Here is a 23,948-nt window from a genome sequence, read left to right as displayed (position 1 = left end):
TGAGTTTAATCTACAGTTTGGATTTCAAATTAAGGGTTTAAATTAGGATTAGGGATTGAAAGTAGGGTTTTGAACTTGGGTTAAGGTTAAAAAGTAGTTTTGAACAAGGGTTAAGGTTTTAAATCACAATTCGGTATTCAAATTAAGATTTCAAACTAGGGTTTTACACTGGAGTCAAGGTTTCAAAACTAGGGTTGATATTCGAAATTGGTGTTTGACACAAACACAAAAACAAGCAGACATCAAGTCTTACTTTTGACTTTATTGAAAAATGCTGATACTCTTGATCCATCAGGCAATGAAATACTGTAATAAGAATAACAATAAGAATTTAAAAAAAAAGTCACTGAAAGGCACAGTTGACTTCGTGTCGTACTTTGCGTAGTTTGTGTCGTCCAATCGGAAGCGCCAAAAGCTCAACGTCACTCAGAGTCTTTCTCAACTACACAACTAACAAACACAAGCAGCGTCCGCACACTTGCAGCTGCTCACATTTTGGTCCGACAAACACAAAAAAGAAAATGTCCTTCATGACGACATCTTTTTTTTTTTTTTTTTTGCCTTCATTTTGGTCCACTTGGCAGAATCTCCGACTGAGGAAAAACAAAGACGTTTACAACGGAATGTTTTGCTTGCTTCACATTGGTTGGCCTGCGGGTTCAACACACACTCATACTCATACTCATCATGGGGCATAATTAGGTGCTGCTGTTTTGGTTAGCAAAACAGTTCAAGTGGTCACAGTATTTGCATGTGAATGAAAACAACTGCAGTTACTACTTGTTTTTCTTTAAGGGTGACAATTCATTTGAGGGAGATTTTGTTTCCGGAGGTACCTGGCAACAAATTGGGGCCACACAACACAATAGTTTCAATGATTAGAGGGAGAGCCTCGATTTGAGGTAATACAACTGGAGTACTCTGCGATTTCCACCCGTGTGGTGTAAAGACAGTTAGCTAGCATGTGGAGGGGAAAAGATTCACATTGTCAAATCCATCACTTAAGCGTGATTTCAAAATAAGTCGCATTAATGCATTACGTCATACAAAACAAATGAGATGTTTCAAAATAAGAGCGGCCTGGCATAAGAGTAGGTGGTCCTCAAGTCTGCATAGTCCGTCCTCCCAAGGTGGACTAGATTCGTTTTTTTTTAACTTCCTCCTACCCCTTTTGAACATAATTTTTTTTTCTTCCTATTCTTGTTTTCTTTTTACTTGAATTCATATTTTAGACTCGTAATGTGTTTTCTTTGTGTTTCTACGTTCAATAAAGAACCACATTTTTTTTTCTTTTTTAAAAAGGTGTGTGTCTGGGGGGGGGGCACTAGAAAATACAAAATGGAGCCCTTTAGTTGATCCTGAGGAAGCCATTTTAGTGGCTGCTATCAAAGATTCCTTGAGGGTTTAAAAACAAAATGGAGGGTGGGCCGCATGGGGAGCGCAGGTCACATGACGCCACAAAATCATCGGAACCGCCTTCGTCATGTTTTTGCTTTCCTTGCGATTCCTTCATTCAAACTGGTGCTTTTTCAACCTGCGCTTCCTCTCCGGGCCAGCGGGTGGCGCTGCGGACGTCATCCTGCATCCGCATCCGCAAGTGCCACCGATGCTACTATGGAATATTTACACGCTTCCTCCAAGTTCTCAAGTGGAGCTGGGATATGAATGCACGTTTGTCCATGCTATTAAATTACAGATAAAAAATAGATATATAAATATACAAGAATGTGTTTGCGAACATTGCAGCGGCGGTCAACGTTTAGCTGCACCAATGAGATCAAAGCACTGGGGAGCGACGTCGCTACGTTGGAGAGCACAGGTGTCAAACTGGTCAAGTCCATTTTTCCTTCACTTGTAAATTTAAACGACAAAAAATGATAATAAAGGAATCAAATCCAGGTCAAGTAATAGAAGGGCGTTTTTTTCTACATTTTGTTATGATGCTCATTAGTTAGAAGCTGAGCTGCAGTGTGTTCATAAACGGTGTCATTTCTTGGCTAACTGATGGCAATTTTGGTTCATGGTGAGAAAAAAGTTTGTTTTTTTTATGTTTACATTGGAAGGTCGTTACTTTTTAGTAATATGGACATTTACAGTATATGAAATGCATAATGTGCACTAATAGTCAAAACATACTTCCTTTTTTCCCCCCATTGAAGCTATCATCTGGACTGACATTAACTCATTCACTGCCATTGATAGCAATAGACGTCCAAAAATTATTTGAACTATTTCTATTAGTTTAACTTTTTCTTCCATTTTTGTTAACAAGAGTATGAAAGCCTAGATTTTTATTTTTTTGGTACATTTAGAACAGATATAAAATTTGTGATTAATCGTGAGTTAACAAGTGATGTCATGCGATTAATTAATTTTTAATAATCTTTTCTTTATTTTATTTTTTTAATCTTTTTTTTTTTTAAAGAAAAGATTATTAAAATTAGGGGCGACAGGCGATTAAATTTTTTAATTGTAATTAATCGCATGACTGCACTAGTTAACTCATGATTAATCACAAATTTTATATCTGTTCTAATACAATAAAAAAATCTAGGTACTCATACTTTTAACAAAAGTGGGAAAAATGTTAAACTAATAGAAATAGTTCAAATGACTTTTTGACGTCTATAGTCGTCGATGGCAGTGAATGAGTTAAATGTACAAACAAAATTTTTTTGATTTTTTTGACAAAGTTCCCTGCATCTTAAGACAAATTAAACTTAAGACTTTTTCATTCCATTTGAAAGTCAATTGAAGGCCATGTTTGATGGTTCTGCGAACGTGATTGCGCAATGTCATTTGGTTGACTCATTTCAGAATGTTAATTAATGTTGACATTTGAAACAACAACAACAACTTATTTAAAAGCATAAAATCCTACTTATCTAACAATTTAAGACTTTTCATAGATTGATTCAAAACATTTTAATGCCAAACAAATTCTTGTTTTTCGACGTATGCCTTTTAAAGTGAGAACCCTGTTTAAATATTGCCACTGGCACGCAAAACACAACTTAGCTTTGAGGCTAACGTGAGCAAATTCAACATTAAGCCGCTAACTATCGGGGCCTCTTAAAAAAAAAAAAGAGTCACATCTCACCTTTCCTGAACCTTTGTTGGATGACATCATCATCAAGGAGCGATGAGAAGGTGCTTCACGCGTTCACATAAATTGAACTCCACTTTTCCTAACTGACATCATCGTATGCATAATTTCGTACAGGTTGGACAAGAGTAACCTTTTGCTTAAGGTGGCTTAAAGGTTGCATTCAGGCGCCTTTGCGAAGCGTTTGGAGAATTCCAACACTCCCAACCTCCAAGTACTTCCGGGGTCATCTCATTCAGGCAGGAAATTTCCAAAGTAAAAATCTGAAGAGGCCCCGTGTCATTATTTAAGTTTATCGTGTTGTCGTTCTGGGGCGTTGAATGTAGAATTTTGAGGGGGTTTGGGGAATAAATGAATTCCATCAAATTGAGGAAACGCGATAACAACTTTCCAGATGCACCGTGTTGTGTTAAGCATCACCGGCGCGCGCGTACAGTAAACAAACGCACTGAAGCTCAGCTTCTGGATGCTTTCGTGTAGAATGTCACATCTGTCGACTGATTTCAGGTGGCATCACCAGAAAGTGGAATATAAAAAAGTGTGGTACAAATGCAACTTCCAGCCGGAATTGAAATGCTCAGGAAATAACATTTTCCAATTTTTTTTTTTTTTTAAAGCATGATAATTTGCACGGTTCAAATATTTGTCTGCCTCCATTCCAAAAAAGATTTCGGCAGTTGTTTCACTTTAAACATCATAAAATATATATTTTTTAGCCCTTTTCTTTCCCCAACATGACCTTAAAAAAAGCAAGGCACGTACCAAACTGTGATTTCTGGTTATGTGGTTTCTCCATTCGAATTTCGCTTCCCCACCAATGATGATGACAAGTTTGACACCCGCGTTCTGGACTAACCTGTCCTAACGTGTTAGAAGCGTTTGAGCGAGAGGCAGCGGAAGCGAAGGTGCCGCTAGGAAAGGAACTCTTTCTCCAGCTCGTAGAGGCCGGGCCTGGCCGGCGAGCTCTGGATGCGGCACAGCGGCACGGTGCAGTCGCGGTTCTGGCCCTCGGCGTCCATGTCCAGCAGCGAGCAGGCCTGCGCCGCCTTCTCGCCCGAGTAGTGGCCCAGCGAGTAGCTCTTGCCCAGCCGGGCCACCAGGCCTCGAGCGTGCGGCTTGGCCCAGAAGGAGACGGGCCGCGTGTCTCTGGTCTTCTTGGGCGCGGCGGGGGGCGGCAGGCTCGGGAAGCCGTTAGCTGCGCAGAGGGAGAAGGGATCGTTTACACTCTTATAGTGATACGCCGATAAGTTTTTTTTAAAGGCTGAGACCGATTATTAGTAGTCAAGTAGACCGATAACACAACGCGTAATAAATAAATAAATATTTTAATTTTTTAAATATAAAGAATTGACAGCTTTCTTGTAGGACGATCATTTATTTGTTGAAAATGTTTAACGTAAAAAAACAAATAAAAAATATTAAGACAAATAAAATTCTTTGAAACTCTAATTATGCAAGTTCCTTTTGGATGAAACAAAATTTATTAAATGAGTTATTTAAAAATTTAACAAAGGTACAAGTGTATACATTTAAAGAACTCAAAAAAATGTGTTTTAATAACCTTTTTTTTATGATTATGCTGATTTTGTAATTGTGGAGTGTAATAATTGAAATGGAATTTCGATTTATTACATTGCCCTAATTTGTTTTTTTTGTCAGGGTTCGTAAAAGGTTTCATAAGATCTTCGCAGACAGTGAAAAATTGTCTGAATATGTGTGAAATGTCTTTGTGACCAGTTAAAACTGTCTGTGACCTTCTTACGAATCCTGATGAAAACCCTAAATTCACAAGCATTCACCGCTTAGCGAGATATTGGCCTTCAGATTTGTAAAAAGGCCGATAATTGGTCTATCCCTACACTCTTATTAAGGGGAAAAACATTCAAATCAACTTCCTCCCTCATCCTCATTTTGTGGCAGTTGAGTTTCCTTGCAAGCAGCATCAAACTCACCGTCGTGGTTGTTGTACTTTTTCCTGCGGAGGCGAGTCCCCGTGTTATGGTTCATAACCTCCGGCGGTTGACTTTGGGTTTGCGGTAACGGCGTCTGTTTATTTTCCGCGGGTGGCGGCAGTGGCGGGGCAGGCCGCGGGGTCTCGACGTGATGACTGACAGGCACGGGGTCCATCTTGGCGGGGCCGCACCGCGACACCTCCACCTCCGACTGCAGCAGGCACTTGGTGGACTGACATTCCACGATGGCCGACATGGAGACCAGGTTGGCGTGCGGGTTGGGGGCGTGGCCCGGCGAGCCGTCGTCCTTACGGGGGCGGCCGCCGCTCGGCGGGGAGGTGCTGCGGCGGAAGCGGGTGGCGCGCTGGAACAAGCCCTCCTTCTTTTTCTTCTCCTCCCGCGGTGGCTCGCCGTCGTCTTGAGAGCTCTTGAGCGCCTCTCGGATGTCGTAGCCGAGCACGACGGACGCCAGCAGCGAGCCGCAGCCGTACAGCACCGAATCCGTCTTGCGGCGGGCCGACGTCCTCTTCAGGCTGTTGGTGGGCGTGAGCTGCGGGGTGGTGGAGGCGGAGGAGGTGGATGTGGTGGTGTAGGGGTCCTCCAGACTCTCAACTGGGCCGCCCTGAGCCGTCGGCCCGGCTCCGCCTTCTCCACAGGCGCAGGGAGGCTGTTGTTCATCCCGCCACAGAGGTAGATCCAGGTACACCTGGTTGGGAAACTTGAGCTGCTTTGGTTTGGAGTTGCTGTCAGGACACTCCTGAAGGAAGGCCTCATCTTTACCGCCACCTGCTGGAAGTCAGGAATATATATATATATATATATAAATAATTATTTTTATTTTTTTTATATTACTGGAGACCAGTGCAATACTCCCCAATTATTTATAAAGTAAACACTCGCTGAAATTATATTAACGTGTTTTTGAATTGAAATTTGGTGTATATTCAGTTCACAAAATTTGACTGCAAGGAGGAATGAAAGCAAGCACACACCTTGCTCAGCAAAGAGGGCGGCCAGGGGGACAGACTTCTGTGACTTCATCAGACTGGTGGACCAAGGATTGCTGCCATCTGAGAGAGGACGTACTCTGAGGACAATACACACACCTGTAAGAACCTTAAAAGGAGGGGGAAAAAAAAGGCAACCCAAATAAAGGAGTTGACCTCTCTGTGGCAGCGGGTCTCTCCTTGCTCTGCACTGAACTGGGGCCCCAAGTTCTCCCCTTCTTCTTGATCCCTCTCCTAACGTCGTCAAACTCCTCCGGCCTTAAGGGGGCGCTGCGACCCCACGTGCGGTTGCTCTCGTCCTGCGTGACTGTCAGTAGGCGACATGAAAATCATCATCACTTTAAAAAGAACCACCAAGGACAAATGATTGGTTTGTTAATCCCGCTTTGCTGTGAGTGACACCCGCCAAAGAAAAAGTCAGAAAGCTGCTGTTATGAAAGCCTCGTGTGTGTTATAAGTAGGGTGGACGATTAGATCAATTTCCTTGATTCATTCATATGAATGTGTCAAAAAAAAAATTTTTTTGGGTGGCTTCCATAGTTCAAAACTCGTCCCTGCTGCTTACACGAACAACTTGGCTGTGAAAAGTTCTCAGCTCCGTGTATGTAAGAAGCGTAAGAGAGGTTCACAAAGAGAATAACAAGCTTATTGACATACAAACATGAATGAATACACAAATCAATTGAATGAGCACAAGTGACGGGACTGTTGTGAGATTAAAGAAATCCCCCAAAAAGCAAAGACTTGATTGGCATGAACATTTAGTTAGCGGGCGAACCTCCGCTAAATGCGGGCTTGCCCTCACCGCCGAACCACGAGAGCTCGCTGGTCAGATCCACGTCCTGCTGGTAAGCAAACAAAGTGTCCCTCTGCACAGGGCACGTCACTGAGGAGAGAAACGCTTCCATTATGGCTTAAAAGTGTGAAAGCATTTTGAAGAAAGGCCACAAGGATCGGGATTTTACGATGTCGCAAAATAGGGAAATCCCGCTTCGCTGGGTTCTACAGTACGTAAAAGGCAAGGGTGGAAAACTGCCAGATCTTCTGTTATGGCACCGATGCTGCCATTTTGTGGGATCACCGTGCAAAAGAGGATTACGTGTGAGTTCCGTGATTGACACGCCATCGCTCCACCGCCTTTCAGACGAAAATCTGTCAGGATTTGCTCCATCTCCCGTGTGAACCTCAACAGGCGGGATCAGCTATTTCTGTACAATCCTAAAATGCCACAAGATGGGAAAGTACTAATTGTTGTCAAGGAATTCTTGTTGAAGGGACAATCTTAACTAGAGAACATGCCGGGGTGGACTAAAAATTAGCCTGGATTGTTGGAAGTTACGTAGGACTTTTTTTTTTCCTTTCAAAAATTAAATCACCTGTATACAATTTGAAAGTTTGAAATGATATTAATCTGTTACATAAGCGTAATTACAAACATTTTTAGGGGAGGGTACCAAGTACTCGAGTCATTTTGCTGCTCGTGGTAGGGCTCGTATAACCGAGATTGGCCAAAACGTTTGCTCTGTTGTGACTTTTGGAAACACAGCCAAATATGTTGCAGTCCAATGAAAACACCATCGATGCGGAATAAAATGGATGTCAACATGAACAGACGGGGTACAGTTGGTGCCGCGCTGTTTTTGATCCATATCGGGCGATGTCTGCCAAAGGCTAATCTGGGCGCTCTGTGAGCACGTCAGAGCCGATCACTCGCGGTCAAGCGGAATTTGTTCCAGTTGTTGCATGACTGTTGGTGCGTGACTAACAACATTAGCAAACTGTTCAAACAACTGTCCTGGCCCGCTTTTGTTCACATGCGCCTTGTCACCGCCAATGTTCCCCTCTTGCTTTTCCCCTTCGCCGCCAGTTGACGGGCAGCCGTGTAGTACGTGCGGGTTGGACACTCGCTCCGGGTTGGACCTGGCTGGGAAAAGAGGGGGATTTTTTTTTTTTTTTAAAGGGTAAAAACTCACGCTGAATAGCTCGTAGGCGGGGGATGAGTGTGGGACTGCTGGGAGGGGAGGAGCTGGTGCTGTGAAGGCTCCGCCTCTTGTCCATGGAGGGCGACGCCTGCACTGTGATCTTGTGCTGGAAGTCTACAGGAATGCGTGGAGGAGGACAGACGGGGAGTTTGTCACAATGTCAAGAGTGCCACAGAGGGAGGTTGCACATTAACATATTTGGAAAATAATGCAGCTTGAAAGAGCGCTAATAATTACAGGCAGTCACAAATTTAGAATTGAGGTCAACTCATTCACTCCTAGCCATTTTCACTGAAGCAATCCCCTTCACTCCCGGCTGCTTTACTGGATTTTGCAAGGCCCACAGGATATTGTGTTCTATTGCTATAAAAACATAGAACCAACCAAAATAAAGATTAGAGTCTCTTCTTTCATCAGGAAAAAAAGTATATTTGTATCTGTTTCCATTTTGCAGCAATTAGCATTAGAACTAGAATATAGCTACGTTTCATCAATATTTACATTCCTGGTAAAAACACTGGCAAAAAGAGCTTGTTGCAAATGGCCCTGGCTGATCTCTTATACTATGCTGCCACCTGCTGGCCATTTTTTGTATTAACTACAATTGCTGTAAGCCACCTCTTCATGTCAGAAGCTGCATCAAAGCCTTCTGTATGCACTTGCGTTAAAAAAACAAACATAAAAAACATATAAATACGTTTTAGAGAGTGAAGGACAAAGTATTTAAAAAACGTATTTACACGTTTTTGGGTTTGAATGAGTTAATGATGAGATGCGATCTTGACAGGTCTGAAAGTAGCAAAGAGAGCGTATTCAGATGAAAAAGATGACCTTGATATAAGAAAAATCCCACTAACTTAATCTACTAGGATCAGTTACTGCTTTTCAATTATTTCCGTCCAGCGGCTACAGGCTGGACGCATCTGCGTGACGTGCATATGACAAACCTGAGGGCAAGCTGATGCGGTTGCCATCCTTGAGCTTGAGGCGGGAGCGCTTGAACTTGCCCTTGCGCTTCTTCACGTTGGGCTTGTCCTTGTTGAGCTGGAAAATGAGGATGTTGAGCTCCCGCTCCAGAACGTTGATCTCCCGCTCGGCCAGCTCCTGCTCGCGCCGCTTCAGATGCTCCTCCTGGGACTTCTGCTGCAGAGCGGCACGCGTCAGCTCCTCTTCACGGGAACGCAGCTCCTGGAAGCAAACATCAGTTGGCCTCATCTACGAGCAGCTTAAGTACACGTCATTGATGGTTTCATATCTGTATTAATCACAATTAAAATCCAGTGTCACTTAATTGGAGTGCTGTGTTGATGCTCTCTTTTTTTTTCTTGTATTGCTCCAGCATGAGTAATAATCATAATCCTTACCGGATGATTTGTGGGAAGCAGCTTAGTGGCGAAGCCCTTGTAGCCACCCACCAACTGCAGCCGAGATTACTCGGGGATTCTTACGGGAAATGTGCTGATGCCACGGCTAATTCACTCAATCATCACACTGATCTAGCACGCAACTGTGTCAGTGCTCCGAGTTGATTAAGAAAGTAAATGACATTTTTAAAACACACCCTAACAAGCAAGTGTCGATTTAGTGTTGGATGTGGTCACCTCCCACCGTTAAAACAGTGGCAGTTCACGTTTTGACAGCACACTGAAGCACCTCAGCAACCAACCTGCTTTTGTACATTCACGCTCAATTTCACACTTAGGGACGGACCAATTAACGGCCGGGCCGATATTTAGCATTTTGAGGAATATCGGCATCGGCTTTTTTTTTTTTACAAATCTCTCTGAGCGGCGAATGTTTGCAAACTTAAGAGAATTTTGTGCAAATACGGTCACAGACCATTTTTACTTTTCTTTCTTTTTCGAACGTGCTTTTAATTTTGATGCTAATATTTTTTATTTTACAGCAAAAGAATACGGGCTCCAAATATCGGTTATCGGCCTCCTCGCCTACTAATAATCGGTATCGGTCTATCACTAGGTAAAACGCGCACAGGAAGCAGATATTCAAAGCTCACCCTTCACCTCTGCCAACTTGCTGACCTCCTGTGGGCAATGCAACTCCCTAATTGTCGCCATCTGACAATTATTATACGTCCCGTCCCGTCACTGCTAGGTTCCGTTCCATACTAGATATTCTGTGAACATCTCCGCCGTACCTTCTCTTTGGTCCTGAGCTCGTCAAACATCTCCTGGATCTCCACGCGCCAGTCGTCCTGCATGATGTGGAAGGAGTCCTGCGGCATGGTGGCCATCACCGCCTCCTCGATAGCCGACAGCTGCTCCAGGATGCAAGAGAACGACGGGCGCACGTGCGGGTTCTGGTCCCAACACTCTGCAAAATTACAATTAGAAAACAGATGGAGCTAATGTTATGGCGGAATCCCTTTTTTTGGTTGTTTAAAATTTTTTTTAATTTTACCTTCCATGAGCCTGGCAAAGGGTTCGGGGCAGGTGGAGGGGATTGGTAATGTTAATTTATTGACGGCCACGCCGTAAGCAACCGCCAGGCCGTCTATTCCTCTGTAAGGCACCTCCCCTGTTAACAACTCCCACAGCAAGATGCCATAGCTGCGGGATCAAAGAACAGCATTAAAGAAAGGAGAATGTGTGTTTAACTACAACATAGTCCAAAAGATTTTGACCAATGTCGATAAATTGGCAAAACGATATCATCGGCTCCAGTTCAAATTATCGCTTGGCATGGAGAACATCACACCAAAAATGTTTTACCTCCAAACGTCGCTGCCTTTGGAAAAGAGAGACATCCTGATGACCTCGGGGGCCATCCAGGAGTAGGTGCCCGCCGCCGACATCTTGGTGGTGTTGTGCCACTCTCGGGCCAGGCCGAAGTCTGTGATCTTTAATGTCTTCCTCCCGATGTCGTCGTTCTCTATTGTTTCAAGTAAAAGAACTGAAGGCAGACAGACAAAGGATAGAGATTGAGAATTACAACTGGTAGTATGCATGCACATGTAACATGAAATTTAACTGTCCAACAGATCAGTCAAGTCCAATGATATTGTTGCAATTTGTGGAGTGCCACACACATGTTTTGCTTGGCAATTTTTACAAATTTTTTACATCGTACAGCCACAACCCACTCATTTTTTTTATCCAGTCAATGGCAACAGTATTAGAGGAGTGACCGGAAATTGTACCACTACACTACCAGTGCTCCAATGATGATGTAATGTAACATTAAAATGTTAAGTATTCCAGGAATTGTTCTGTGGAAATATGCCCAAAAATTTAATTATTAATCTTAAAATGCTACCATTTACTACCAATGCTCTGTCGGAATATTTAAGTGGTACAATATGGTGTCAAAGATGTTTGTTAAGGTTGTGACGATTACTGAAACAAAAAGTCAGAGCAAAATGTACAAGACAGAATGTCCAAAGTTTGGAATGATTTCACATTTAGAAAAAAGAGATAAGATCGCAAGGTGCAATGTTTCTACTTGTACTGGTCGTGCATTAGCATACATGTTACTGTTTTTCTGTTTTCCATTGAATATGATACAACAAAATAGGCGATGTAGACATTAAACCAGAAAAGCTTTGGATTCTGTTGTGCATTTCAAGTCAACCGTAAGGTCAAAGCTACAATTATGTCGGCTTCAAGAACTTTTTTTAAAAGCAGCTGTCATCAAATTTCATCAAACGAGAACCTGTTTTTAGTCCAAATTATCAAGTACAGTATGCCCCCCTACACTAAAAAAATAAATGGTGAAAGACAAGTGCTGCAAATGTATTAGGATGAAAGCAATGTTGGCTCGAGTAAAAAGACGCGGCATGGGTAAGGAAATGATAGTTGATATTCAACATGGCCAAGAGCGCTGTGCGGGCCATTTGTTAGAGTAAATGCGGACACCTGACAGCGCCACAATGCGCCTGTCCCCAGGCCCGAAAACTGCTAAAACACATTAAAGTCGGAGGGAACCCAGAAAACCCGCCTGGAACCCGACACCTGGCCTTGCGTGAGAAGTACAGACTACAGCCTACGCCAACGGTACGACAGCGAATACCGACACACAGACAAATGTGATTTCTATGGAGTCCTGAGGAGACCCGTTTTCCTTTGTCGGTCCAAGACTCTGAACTTCAAAAAAAAAAAAGAAAATGTGTTAGGCCGTGAGTGGGTGTTATTCTCAAACATGGTCACCTGATGACTCGAAGCATCAGTGCTCAGTTGCTCTGCCCGAAACTTGCCATTTTTATGATGCTCCAGTTTAAACTGAACTGACCCACATTGAATGCATTATCAAGGTCACCACACAGGAAAGGAAACAGGCTTGAACAACAAATCATTTTCAGATTCCTGAAAGCAAAGCAGTCAACTTACTGGGTCTACATTCATAGCCAGGTGACAAAAGAATGCTCAAATGACTACTGGGTTGACTCTAAGATCCATAAATGACAAAGAACTGCTCAGGCTACGGTCACATTGCAAAAATACTTCACCTCAATATTTACAAGGGAGGCCAGAATCAGAAGAAAAAGAAAAACACTAGAAGACTTGTGGTTCAATGCTCAGTTCATCCTCAGCTCTGTAATTCCGGGTTTGTTAACGCCACAAAAACGTGCTCACACGCACTCCTTCCTACATTTTATTCATGATTATTTTTTAATCTTCTTCCATCAACCACAACGGTGACCACTGAAGATGTACAAATACAAATTGCAGGAAAAGACATTTAACAGATGCGGACATTTAAAATCTACCGACAGTTTGAACAAACCAATTAAAAAAAGAGAACCCTCGTGATGTTTTCAAAACTAAACACTCAAGTGTGTTCTGTGTATGACTCAAAACTCAAAACTGACAGCGAATCCTACCGAGTGTTTGCTCTTGTTATCACTGCAAACTTTGCAGACACAGACATGGCGGCACATTTGCCAGTTCGAGTCTTACGCAACATAAGCGAGCGTGTCGATGAGCTTGTGATTATGTCAAAGGTGAGGCTTGTGTAAACGCATTTCTATTGCTTCCGAGGGCCAATAAACTGTGAAATCGTGCAACCGCCACGTAAATGGCGACTTGATCGCTTACTAAATGAAGACAGTAATGCTATGCTAACTGATTTCACGCTAATGATTGGATGATATGCTCAAGAACAACATCGTTTTTATTCTTATTTTATATTTTGATACAAAAAAAACGTTCCCGAGCAGTGTTTTGGTGCGGCTCCTGTTGGGAATAACCAGAGTATTGGTCCCATTACCTGCCCGGGGCATGATGGGGATCCTCTCCCGACACCTCAAACAATGGGAATTTCATTACAAACAGGTTTCACTGGAGCCACGCTATATATGCAGACTTCTTGTTTTCACGTTCCCATCCATCCGACAGGTTGTGTCGATCCAAATGACTTATGACGGCTTGGTTACACAACCCAGGAGACGAGCCGATAGGACAGCGTGCAAAATACTTCCTTTGTCGCGGCATGTTACTTTCGATGTCAGCTATTTCTGTCAGTGGACATGTTTTTTTTTATTTTTATGGAGAGCTCAGTATTGTTCATTCGGTAATTTTACAGATTTGACATGTCATCATCATCATTGCTCTCTCTTTTTTTATTTTTTTAATATATTTTTATTCTGTATGTGGGTGAGAATGTGCATGTGCATGTGCGTGTGTGTGAATGTGTACTCATTAGTTCACCTAAAACCTATTAAAAATCCCATACCGTTCACCTAAACCGAATACGTCAGAACCCAGCCAGAGCCGTGAGGCCGTCAGGAGACCCGAGGAAGGACCAAAGAAAAGAAAGGAAAGTAAAATCCAGCACCGACCAGACACCACCCACCGGGCCACCAACCAGAGTCCTTAACCAACCCCAGAAACATCCAAATTCCAACAAATCAGGGAGACTTCAAGAGACCAAAGGAGAGACTGAGGAAAGGAAGGAAGGACAGACGACAGACAGTGGACATATTTTAATGCTCGTGTTATACTAGAGATGGAGGTACAACATATCTAAGGTTAAGTTCAAATAGCGAGAGCATTCTGTAGAAGAAGCTTGCGAGCGGCCGTGGCTTGTGCTGAAAGTAGTGCAAAGTATCCCTGCTGGCACAATCACAGAACTAACTGTGTCAGCGTCCCCTAATTGCTATTTATACTAGTGTGGGCCTCGGTCACTCCAAAAAGCCTCTGAAACACTCACTGAGATGGAATATGCTAATACGTGGAAAATTCACCCTTAAATGGGGACTAAACTCATTTTTGTATTAGTTTTTTCCCCCCAAGAACACGTTTACATCATGTGCCAGTACAAGTCAAAACAGGGAATTCTAATTAAAATTGTCACATAAACAAAACAATGAATCAATCCGTCGATGCAAAGTGAATTCCAAAACCAAAAAACTGCAGTCCATCAGGCTATTCTGCCTTGAACAGAGCGTACCTAAAGTCCAATTCCTAGTATGTATCACTAAATAAGCAGCCTTCATTTCAAACCCTGAACAAATTGGGGTCCATTTCAGTGGTTCCAGTGTATTATTAAGTCATGTTTTGAGAAAAAATAAATAAAAAATCTCCCACTGTTTTTCCTCACATCCCTGTCCAGTTGTGTCGGCCATGATTTTTATGTCTCCAAGCAACCTGATGTAAACGTAGAGTGAGGGAAAAGCAAATACACCTTCGTTCTCTACTGTAGTGGTGGCGGTGGTCAATTTGCCAGCTGCCATAAAACATTTTAAGAAGAAGAAAACAAAACAGAGCAAAGTTCAGATGTCCGAAAGACCAAACAGCAGTTGCCTAAGCGACATTATATGCATTGAGAAAAAAAACCCACTAAAAACGTGTTTGAATTGCTCTTATAAAAGTAGTGGTTTTGGTTGTGTTCCAAGTTGCACTGACAAAAAATATTTTCATTTCAACTTGAGTCTATACTTTGTCAGTCATGAAAAAAGAAAATGTTTTGAAGCAGACAACAGCGAACGCAACTGGAGATGGACATGCCCCCGAGGTAGACCCCACCCTGCGACCCACCCCTCCTTCCAACGGGGATCTTCAGGCAGCCATCTTTCATGGTGGGGTGGTGGTAAGATCAGAATCAAGGAGGTGCTGCCTTCAAAGTAGCTCCCACGCTTCTTCCTATTGCTTCCAAGCCCTCAAGGTAAAAACGGAAAGAAAAAAAACTTCTTTTTTTTTTTTTGCTTATAAGAAAACTCAACATGTTTTAAACCCTAATGTTAAATGAATAGCCATCATTACAGACCATCTATAATGAGTTCATCTAAATATATGTTTCTTAAACAAAGCCAAAACCTGTTTTCTTACATCCATGTTTTAAGAGTAATTTACATTACATATTACAGGAACGTGAGAACTATCATTTTTGTGGTCATCAAATATATTTGCTTAAAGAGAAATGGCAAAAAACAAAGAATATAATTTTTTTTTTTTTAAATAGTAAAAAAATAATGTTTTTTTCAAGTGATGGGTTTATTTTTGAAAAACAAAAAAGAAACAGGCCAATACCAGGTCGTAGTTACTTGCGACGGCCCTCCATCTTGTGGCGATTTTACAACCAGGAACTATAAATTAGAAGGACAGAAGATTGGCGTTAATTTCATCCAAATTGAAGGAAAAGTATTTTGGGGGGATTTTCTCAAAAATTAGCAGTCATTGTTTTTTGAGGGAAATTTTATGTATCAAAAGTATCGATACTTGGTATCAGTGACGACATCTTGTGGCGATTTTACAACCAGGAACTATAAATTAGAAGGACAGAAGATTGCCGTTAATTTCATCCAAATTGAAGGAAAAGTATTTTGGGGGGATTTTCTCTAAAATTAGCAGTCATTGTTTTTGAGGGAAATTTTATGTATCAAAAGTATCGATACTTGGTATCAGTGACGACTCAAAATTACTTGTACCTGTGTCTGAAGAAAAGTGGTATCGAACATCCCTAGTAATTACAATGTGGCTGTCATGTCAGGCCATCTTCATCACTGACAGCTCATCAGTCCCCACACGACCCGCGAAGGCTTCTTGTGTTTTTAGCGGCATAGCTGAGCACTGATGCAACACGGGGCCCTAGTCAAAACTCAGGCCGCTGCCCGCCAACTTGCCGTGGCGCTATTTTGCTAACAGTGCCAACACACTTAAGCTTGAGTGCACGAGGCTTCCTGCCGTAAGCAGAAATAAGGCTGCTAAACATTCCCCGACTGGGGCATTCCGGCCGGTGGGAAAAGGATCAGGGCTAGTGGCCGCCTAAATCCATCTATCATGGTCACTTGCGCTTTGTCGGTCCTCCACCCCTCCCAATTTGCTTGCGTGATAAAGCACAAATTAACCCGTAACCGAACTAATTATAGCCTCAAAATGTAAGAGGTACGAGGCTGGTACCATTTGGATTCCGCAGCATCTACGTTTGCCTGGAAGTTGATGCGTTTGGGGGGGGGGGGGGTTGCTTTAGTACTGATTGGTTGTTTGGGAGGGCAGCCCATGTCAGCTGTGGGCCCTTTTCCTTTTCACCCTGCACGGCAACAATAGGTGCAGTCAGGGAGAGGTCGTAAAAGACACAGTGAAAGCATCTCCACTCCTCCTCTCTCCCCGCTGCCCCATTCTCTTGTCACAGAAAAGACAGACAGTAACTGTGTCACCGGGGGAGTTGTGGGAAAAATTGCCCTCCAACACCTAGCACCCCCTTCCGTAACTTTCCCACTGAGGCTGTGTCCACGCCGCACGTATGCAGGTATTTAACCAAAATATTCTGTTGGTGGACTTAATGCTGAATATCAATCAAGCGTGTAATAAATAAAATATTACAATGGCACTTGTTGGGGGTCAGCCTTTTTCCAAATGTTTTAACCTGTGTACTGTAAAAAAAACAACAACAAAAAACAAAGCCCGTTTATAGCTAGTCAAAGGCACTATAGTATTATCAAATTTAAAAAAAGACAAAATATGATTCATCAAAATCAATACTGCAAACCAATTTTAAGCCAAATATTCTGAATGGGCTCCTTCAAACTATACGTGATTTTTTACACACAACTAATTAGGCGTATGCCCAAAAATCGATTTCATTTAAATTATTTTATACTGCCTTGCCCTTGTTTGTGTGTGCCTTTATTGGGAGTGCTGTTCATGTTGTACCTGATTTGGCCACTTAGGGGCAGTGTGGTTCAGCGCGTTCTGATACACTGTTAATATACTGTGATACACTGTGAGTATTAAGATGCTTCTCTATATAAATTCCTATAAATTGAAGCAGAAATCATTGGCAATCAAATTATTTTGAATCAAAAATCGTTCTGAATCAAAAATCTATTCTCAATTGAATCGCAGACCCAAAAATCGGAATTTAATCGAATTGTGAGACAAAGATTCCCACCCCTACAACTAATACTATAAATTAAAAAACTGATAATCCATATATTATTATACCAGACCTCCCCCATCCCATAAATCTGCTACGTAGTTCTTTGTGCAATCGTTCTAACACAATGTGAAATCGAAAATAACCAAATACTAAAAGTAAAATAAATACAAATAATGTTAACATTACGCTGAAAGCGAACTTCCAAACCATCATTTTCCGCAGATTTAAAAAGCAATTTGCTCTGTCGATAAAAGGCTCAAATGAATATGTGTTTGTATGAACAAGGTCTTACATACATTCAAAACAAAAACTATAAAGCAGCGAGCCTCGCCCTGGTCTTATTTTGCTTCCTCATACCTCATGTCTTAACAGATATGCACATCTCACAAAAACGAAAGCATGGCACGGATCCCACCAATCATATTTGAGCTTGTGTGTGAAAAATGTGGAGTATGCGAATAGCTAAATTGCTATGTCATCATAAACCTGTTTTTCCGACACGAGTGTGGGCCAAGTTTCAGTCTTTCATTTGTGGTTCTTATCTGCTACGAGTACGACACAAATACCAGCACTCCTTGCTTCACACTGATGAGCGAGCAAGCATGAGGAAGATTGTAACACCTGCAGAATTTTGAATCTTGCTTGAGCTCAGCTCAGTGAGCATTCAAGGATGATCTTGATCTTGCTGTCCAGTTGCCAATCATTTTGGTATGAGCCGCCGTAATGAACACTTTGAAAATGAAAGGCCCACAGAATATTGTGTTCTATTGCTATAAAAACATGGAAGCTACCAAAAGAAAGATTAGAGTCTCTTCTTTCATCAGGAAAAAAAAAGTATATTTCCATCTGTTTCCGTTTGCAGCAATTAGCATTAGAATATAGCTAAGTTTCATCATTATTCACAAATTGATTTAGAATTCTGAGTAATTGAGGTTTTTTTTCAACATGGTCCTGGTTCATTTCCTATGCTCTGCTGCCACCTGTTGGCCGTTTGTGTAATAACTACCATTTCTTCAACCCTTCTTTGCGGTTGAGAGGCTGCATCAAAGCCTTCATTAAAAAGACACATACAAAACGTATAAATACGTCTTTGGGACACTTAAAACATTTAAAATAGAACCTATGTTAACGTTTTTGGGAACAAATGAGTTAAATAGTCAATTTTCTATTTTATCTCCCCTTATAACCATACCATCAGAATTAAATTTGCTTTTCACTGTAAACTGATGTGCACCTACCTTCTATAAATCTTGCTATTTGCTGACATTTTACACTCACTTTGCAGTACAAAGCAGCAAATTCTTCTAATTTCACGTTGATTTGAAAACAAACAATGCCTTCTTTGTGGACAATCAATGCTTACCAAACTAAACTCACTTTTAAGGTTGCATTGGCAAAATGGTCAATTCCGCTAAAAGCGAAAAAGTTTGAAAGTTTTTTTTTCTCAACAGAGCCTCGGCCAAAAAGCAGACGGAGGGGAAATAATAAAGGGGTATAATGGGGAGGGGAGGAATGGCAAGGGAAGGAGGAAAATAAGCGAGTAAGGAGGCTAACCCCCTTGAGTTTGTGGCAATAAAAGAGTAGCACTGCTCTCTAGGAGATTAAATATGAACGGAACAAAACAAAACGAGGGCTTTGGGACCCTCCGAGTCCTCGCCATTCTTTGGGCCGCAGTAGCCTAGCAACCACTGCTTGACCAGTCCATTGTGCAAACGTATGTTAAGCTTTTATCCCTCATTAGCAACATTCCTCCCCGCGGGCCGGGATTTTACAGATTAGCTGGAAAAACACAAAAGGAGATTGGGCAAATCTTGCTGACTTCCAACATATTACTTTACAGGCTAATCATTGATCAAATAGCGACATGTTTGTCTGGTGTGCAGATGTATGCACTGGGAGTCGATCAAATGACGGGCCGAGCGAGAGGGAGGCGGGCCTTTCTGCCGAGCTCGACGACACCGAAAATACAACAAACAAGAACGTCCCAGGAACTTGTCCAAGTGAAATTATTCCCGCTTTTTTTTTTGCTGGGAAAACCACTCAACACACCACAGGGTGCGCCAGTGTGGGTACAAGAGAATCTTTCTCTGAACTCCACTTGGCCTCAACAACACACAACATTCTCATTTCCAAGTCATATATTGACTACTAAGAGTCTTCTTGGACCGTCTTAAAGGGATACTTGACTCATTGAGCAATTTTCAGCAGTAAAAAGTTAGTATTTTGTGCAGCCTTATATAGTGCGCCTTTGCACTGTCAACACAACCCTGTTGAAATATCAGATTAAACAAAAACAACAATTACAAAATGATTCTTAAAACAGTGTTGTGTCCACTTTCGACATCCAAACTTGCTAATGGCGGCATGTTCGCTGCCCGTAGTCTCTGTGGAGGTCGCAATGAAGTGGCAGGACAAACACATAGACTTGTGTGTTAACAGCTCGGCGTCCGCTCAAAGGGGGCGGGGGCAGTGCGGGGGTTTGTTTATATTCGCCAAACACCCGATTAGCCGCGACCGTTTAAGTCTTTTCTTTCCATCTGGCCTCTAATTAACGCAAGTCTTTGCCGTCTTTAAGGTCTACACTGGCACAAAGCATTTTGGTTTGAAAGTGAATTGGTATTGTTATGACTGCTCTATTGATTATTGCGTCGTTATGCGTTTGACTTGGACTGTCTATATTTCCACAGCAGTGAAGAAACAAGTGTGTTTATACCACACACTTCAAACAGAGTTGTCTTGAATTCAACTGTAGCTGTCAGTAGATGACCTGGTTTGACGCTTGTGAAAAGCCAAAGCCGCTGGGACCATCATGGCCCGAAGTCCGATAAGATTGAGTGAAAAGAGTGCGTTTGGAGTCACGTTACACAAACCAACAACTAGCTAGAAGGACACAAACTGGATTCTTCATTTATTATTCACTTTAGGAACTGGAGTTTTTCAGACCTGTTGCAATGGATGAACAACCAACTTACTTACTTAGGTTCTCAATCAGTGCACTTTAATGTAAGTGAACAATTTCCTTTACAATAATATGTTCTATGCAGCCCACTAGTCTATTCTGATGAATATCTGAGCGGCCATTTTGCCACGTGCTGTCGTCTAAAAATGACATCAAAATACCCCATGGCTCAGCTTGCGAATGTCACGTGACCAAACCCAGAAAACAGGTGAGCTGTGATTGGTTTTCGTTACCTTAGGTTGCCCCAGGCTTAAGTAGAGCTCCAATCAGATGACAATCTATTTGATAATTCAATTAATTAAACTTGATGGGGGTCAAATAACTTCCTGAACAAATCCAAGCCCAACTCGAGTTAGTTTGAAAGTGTCCGATCGACCTTGTCTATGCTAGAATTTGCTTACCGTGTTCCCACCTGACCAAACGGACTGCACCAAGGATGAGAAACAAAGTAATGTTCAACTAAAAAGGACCAAATGGCACTAATGTGAATTCAACCATTGTTTCATTTACGATAAACACACACTCAGGCCTAATCAACCCTTCAACTGGGTTTAAAACCTGCCACACCTTGCTTTAGGAACGTGCGGTGTCCGCTCTGCTCATGTGGCATGAACACGCGTGTGTTTACGTTTATCCAATCACTGCATCTATTTGAACAACATTTTCAAGTTGGAGTGGAGAGGGTGGGGCAAAGGAGGACGGGGGTCTGGGAAGGTGTGCTTGACTGAGTGTGTGTGCTAAGGGATAAAGGTGGGGGGGAGCATCCCAGCTGTACAAACTAACTTCATTTCACATCCTCTCGACACACACATGCACTGACTTCAAGTGCATCCGCATCTCATGTCCCAAATTGGACAAAGATACATTTTCCAAAGTCCCTTTTTAAAATAAATTCAATAATAGTTTAAATAGTTTCCTTGTCTTTCAAATCAAGCGATTTATCAATTTGAGGCGTATATATATAAAAATATATACTGTATTAAGTAAATTAGCAAGTTGAGTCAAGAGCAAGCAGCGAGTAGGGTTGCAATGGGGTGGTAAATTCCTGGGAATTTCTATAAACTTTTGGTGACATTTTCATTGAAAACTTTCAAATGGGGATTTATGAGAATGTACGGGAGGGTACCTTAATTGATTAATCAATTTATTGTTGCACCTGTGGCTAAATTATTATTTTTTAAAATTTTGTACATTCCTGTTTCATTCCATTTACTCCCATGGAGCCTTTCCAACTTTGAAAATTCCTGGAATTTTGCAACGACCACCATGAGACTTTCCCAATGTAAAAGACGCCATTGATGACCATGCGCTGCTATTATTTATTTTGAAATAAGGCAAGAAGACCTTGGTGACACTGAGCCCAAGCGTGTTCTTACTGTTGCTGGACTTGAGGTCTCGATGGATGACCACGGCCTCCTCGTGCAGGTAGTGCATCCCGCGCGCAATCTGCACGGCCCAGTTGACGAGGATGTGCGGCGGGATTCGCCTCCCGGTGAGGGCCCGGTTCAGCGTGCCCCCTCGGGCGTACTCCATGACCAGGCACAGGTTGGGCTCGTCCAAGCAAACCCCCTCCAGCTTGATGATGTTGGGGTGCCGCAGCATGGAGAACAGCTTGGCCTCCTGCTTGACGCTGGCCGCCGTGGCGGTAATGTCCTCGTCGGGGTCCTGCCGGGCCGCCTTCACGGCCACTTCCTGGTCCTTCCATGTGCCGCGGTACACTTTGCCGAAGCCCCCCACGCCGATGATCTCCTCCAGCACCAGCTCGGTGAAGGGGATCTGGACGGGCGATGCGGGGACCCGCTCCCGCACGCTGGCGACGGGCAGACGGTAAATGGCCGGCTGGTAGGTGACATAGTTGGAGGGGAAGATGCCGACGCGGTGGTTGATCTTGCCGGTCCACCAGCCCTCGTCGCCGGAGATGGCCGCGTCCTTGGACAGGACCTCCACCACGTCGCCGCGGCACAGGCTGAGCTCGTCCTCGCCGCTCGCCTCGTAGTCGTATGCGGCCGTCCACAGCGAGCGGGTCGGGCACAGCGGGGCCGAGTGAGCCCACTCGTGCGTGGGACAGTCTGTCCAGGCATGTTCCCTTCTCCCACCACCACCGCCGCCGCCGCCGCCGCCATCACCATCACCGCCGCCCGGCCGCCCTTCACCGTTTGGGAAAGCGGCCTGCGAGACATCCATTTTTCGGTGGCCGTAATGGCACCATAGGGTGCGGGGCTTAAGAGGCTAAATTAGAAAAGCAAAAGGTGACTTTTGGAGCTCTGCATGTTTGTTGCTTGAAAAGGAGGGGAATTCCCCGCCTGAGCTCTTGACACTGGCCAAAGTCCCTCGGCGACGAGCGTCCCACACGGGACTGTAACTTTATCCCACACTTGAGTTCGTCGACACCCGGCTACAAGTGGCTTGCTTAACGCTCACCTAAAGTTAACTAAATGCCCCCTGGTCTAGTTGCCGTGAGGTTTTCAACCTAACAATGTGCATTTCCGGCGTTTAATAGTTCAAACGTCGAAGAAGGGGGAAACATTAACAAAGTGTCGCGCTTGTGCTCGATGCTAAAGCTAAAGCTAGCAGCGCCGACTCCGCGGAGGCTTCGTCACAGGTGCCGCCGGGAGGAGGTGCACCTGCCCCCGGGAATAAGGATGCGGACGCCGGGCGACTAGTTTCGCTCTCAAAATCGACGTTTACTGTCACCCAGACATGATAACGCTGCTAGTTGTGGGGTGGGGTGCTCCCGTTTCAGTTGGCGACGCTGCCAAGAAGTTTCCACGGCATTCCACACACGCGCGCGCGGCTAACGGGTTAGCTCGGTTAGCTTGCTTGGTCAGGAGCGATACGGTCGCTGGTCAAAAGTTGCTCCTCTCGGCTTAACAACTCCCGGGAAGTCCTCGTCGGTGTGCGGCGGGTGAGCTCTCAAAATCCCATCGAACATCCTCAGCGTCAGTCACAGAGCAGGAAAGTTTATTTTGTTAATTTCATTTATTTTATCCCGTGAGGAGAGGGGGATATCAAAACAATCCCCCCAGTGGAAGTTTGTCGCCTGTCGGAGTTTGGAGGACAAAATGCAGCGGCGTCACAGTGGAGAGAAGAGGGACGCCGGGGGCGGGGCGGCGCTTCTCTGGTTGCCACGCGCTGATTGGCGGATTTCCTGGCACGTGACCGCCACAACAGCAGGGGGGAGGGGGATAGGAATGTGAGTGAAGCGCGCGTCGAATGCAGGGAACGGTGGGAAGAGTAGAGTGCATAATTTTATATGCACAATTTCTATGCAAATCGCAATATTATGGGCAGTAATAGTGTTACCGCATGTGTCAAACTCAAGGCCAGAGAGGACTCTGGTTCGCTAAAGCAAGTCATGTGCATCTACTTAATGTTTTATTTGCTGCCAGAAAATTGCATATTGTCTTCAGTCTTCACATTCAATAAGGTTGCAATATTGCAAGCATTTTTTGTAACCAAACTCATTTTTTTAAAATAAACTGAACAAATGAACAAACTAGTATTTTCATTAACTCGGGACTTAAAAACTAGTTATCCATCATTTTGCTATGTAGATGTAATAATGTGATTATGGTTATACAATCACAGTGGTACGCTGAGAGAAGC

At 43.3% G+C, this 23,948-nt stretch overlaps 1 protein-coding gene across 5 annotated transcripts; it reads right to left on the bottom strand.

Moving 5' to 3' along the window:
- Nucleotides 1-242: 242 nt before the first annotated feature.
- On the bottom strand, nt 243-23,450 carry map3k21 (mitogen-activated protein kinase kinase kinase 21). 5 transcript variants are annotated; one of them, XM_077581723.1, is made up of 11 exons: nt 21,719-23,450; nt 10,780-10,960; nt 10,469-10,617; nt 10,206-10,381; nt 8,995-9,235; nt 8,039-8,161; nt 6,844-6,951; nt 6,222-6,372; nt 6,051-6,145; nt 5,059-5,847; nt 243-4,301 (listed from the first exon to the last, which is right to left on the bottom strand). In XM_077581723.1, exons 1-11 carry the CDS (start codon nt 22,524-22,526, stop codon nt 4,018-4,020), a joined length of 3,105 nt encoding a protein of 1,034 aa, XP_077437849.1. In that variant the 5' UTR covers nt 22,527-23,450; the 3' UTR covers nt 243-4,017. The 5 variants fall into 5 exon arrangements, with proteins under 5 accessions (XP_077437849.1, XP_077437850.1, XP_077437851.1 ...); XM_077581724.1 differs by having other exon boundaries at nt 5,059-5,844; XM_077581725.1 differs by having other exon boundaries at nt 6,871-6,951; nt 21,719-23,449.
- Between the last annotated feature and the right edge of the window lie 498 nt (nt 23,451-23,948).

Source organism: Vanacampus margaritifer, chromosome 12 (assembly GCF_051991255.1).
Source record: "Vanacampus margaritifer isolate UIUO_Vmar chromosome 12, RoL_Vmar_1.0, whole genome shotgun sequence".
NCBI lineage: Eukaryota > Metazoa > Chordata > Actinopteri > Syngnathiformes > Syngnathidae > Vanacampus > Vanacampus margaritifer.
The sequence above is the reverse complement of the archived record's forward strand: the minus strand, read 5'-3'. Positions and strand labels throughout refer to the sequence as shown.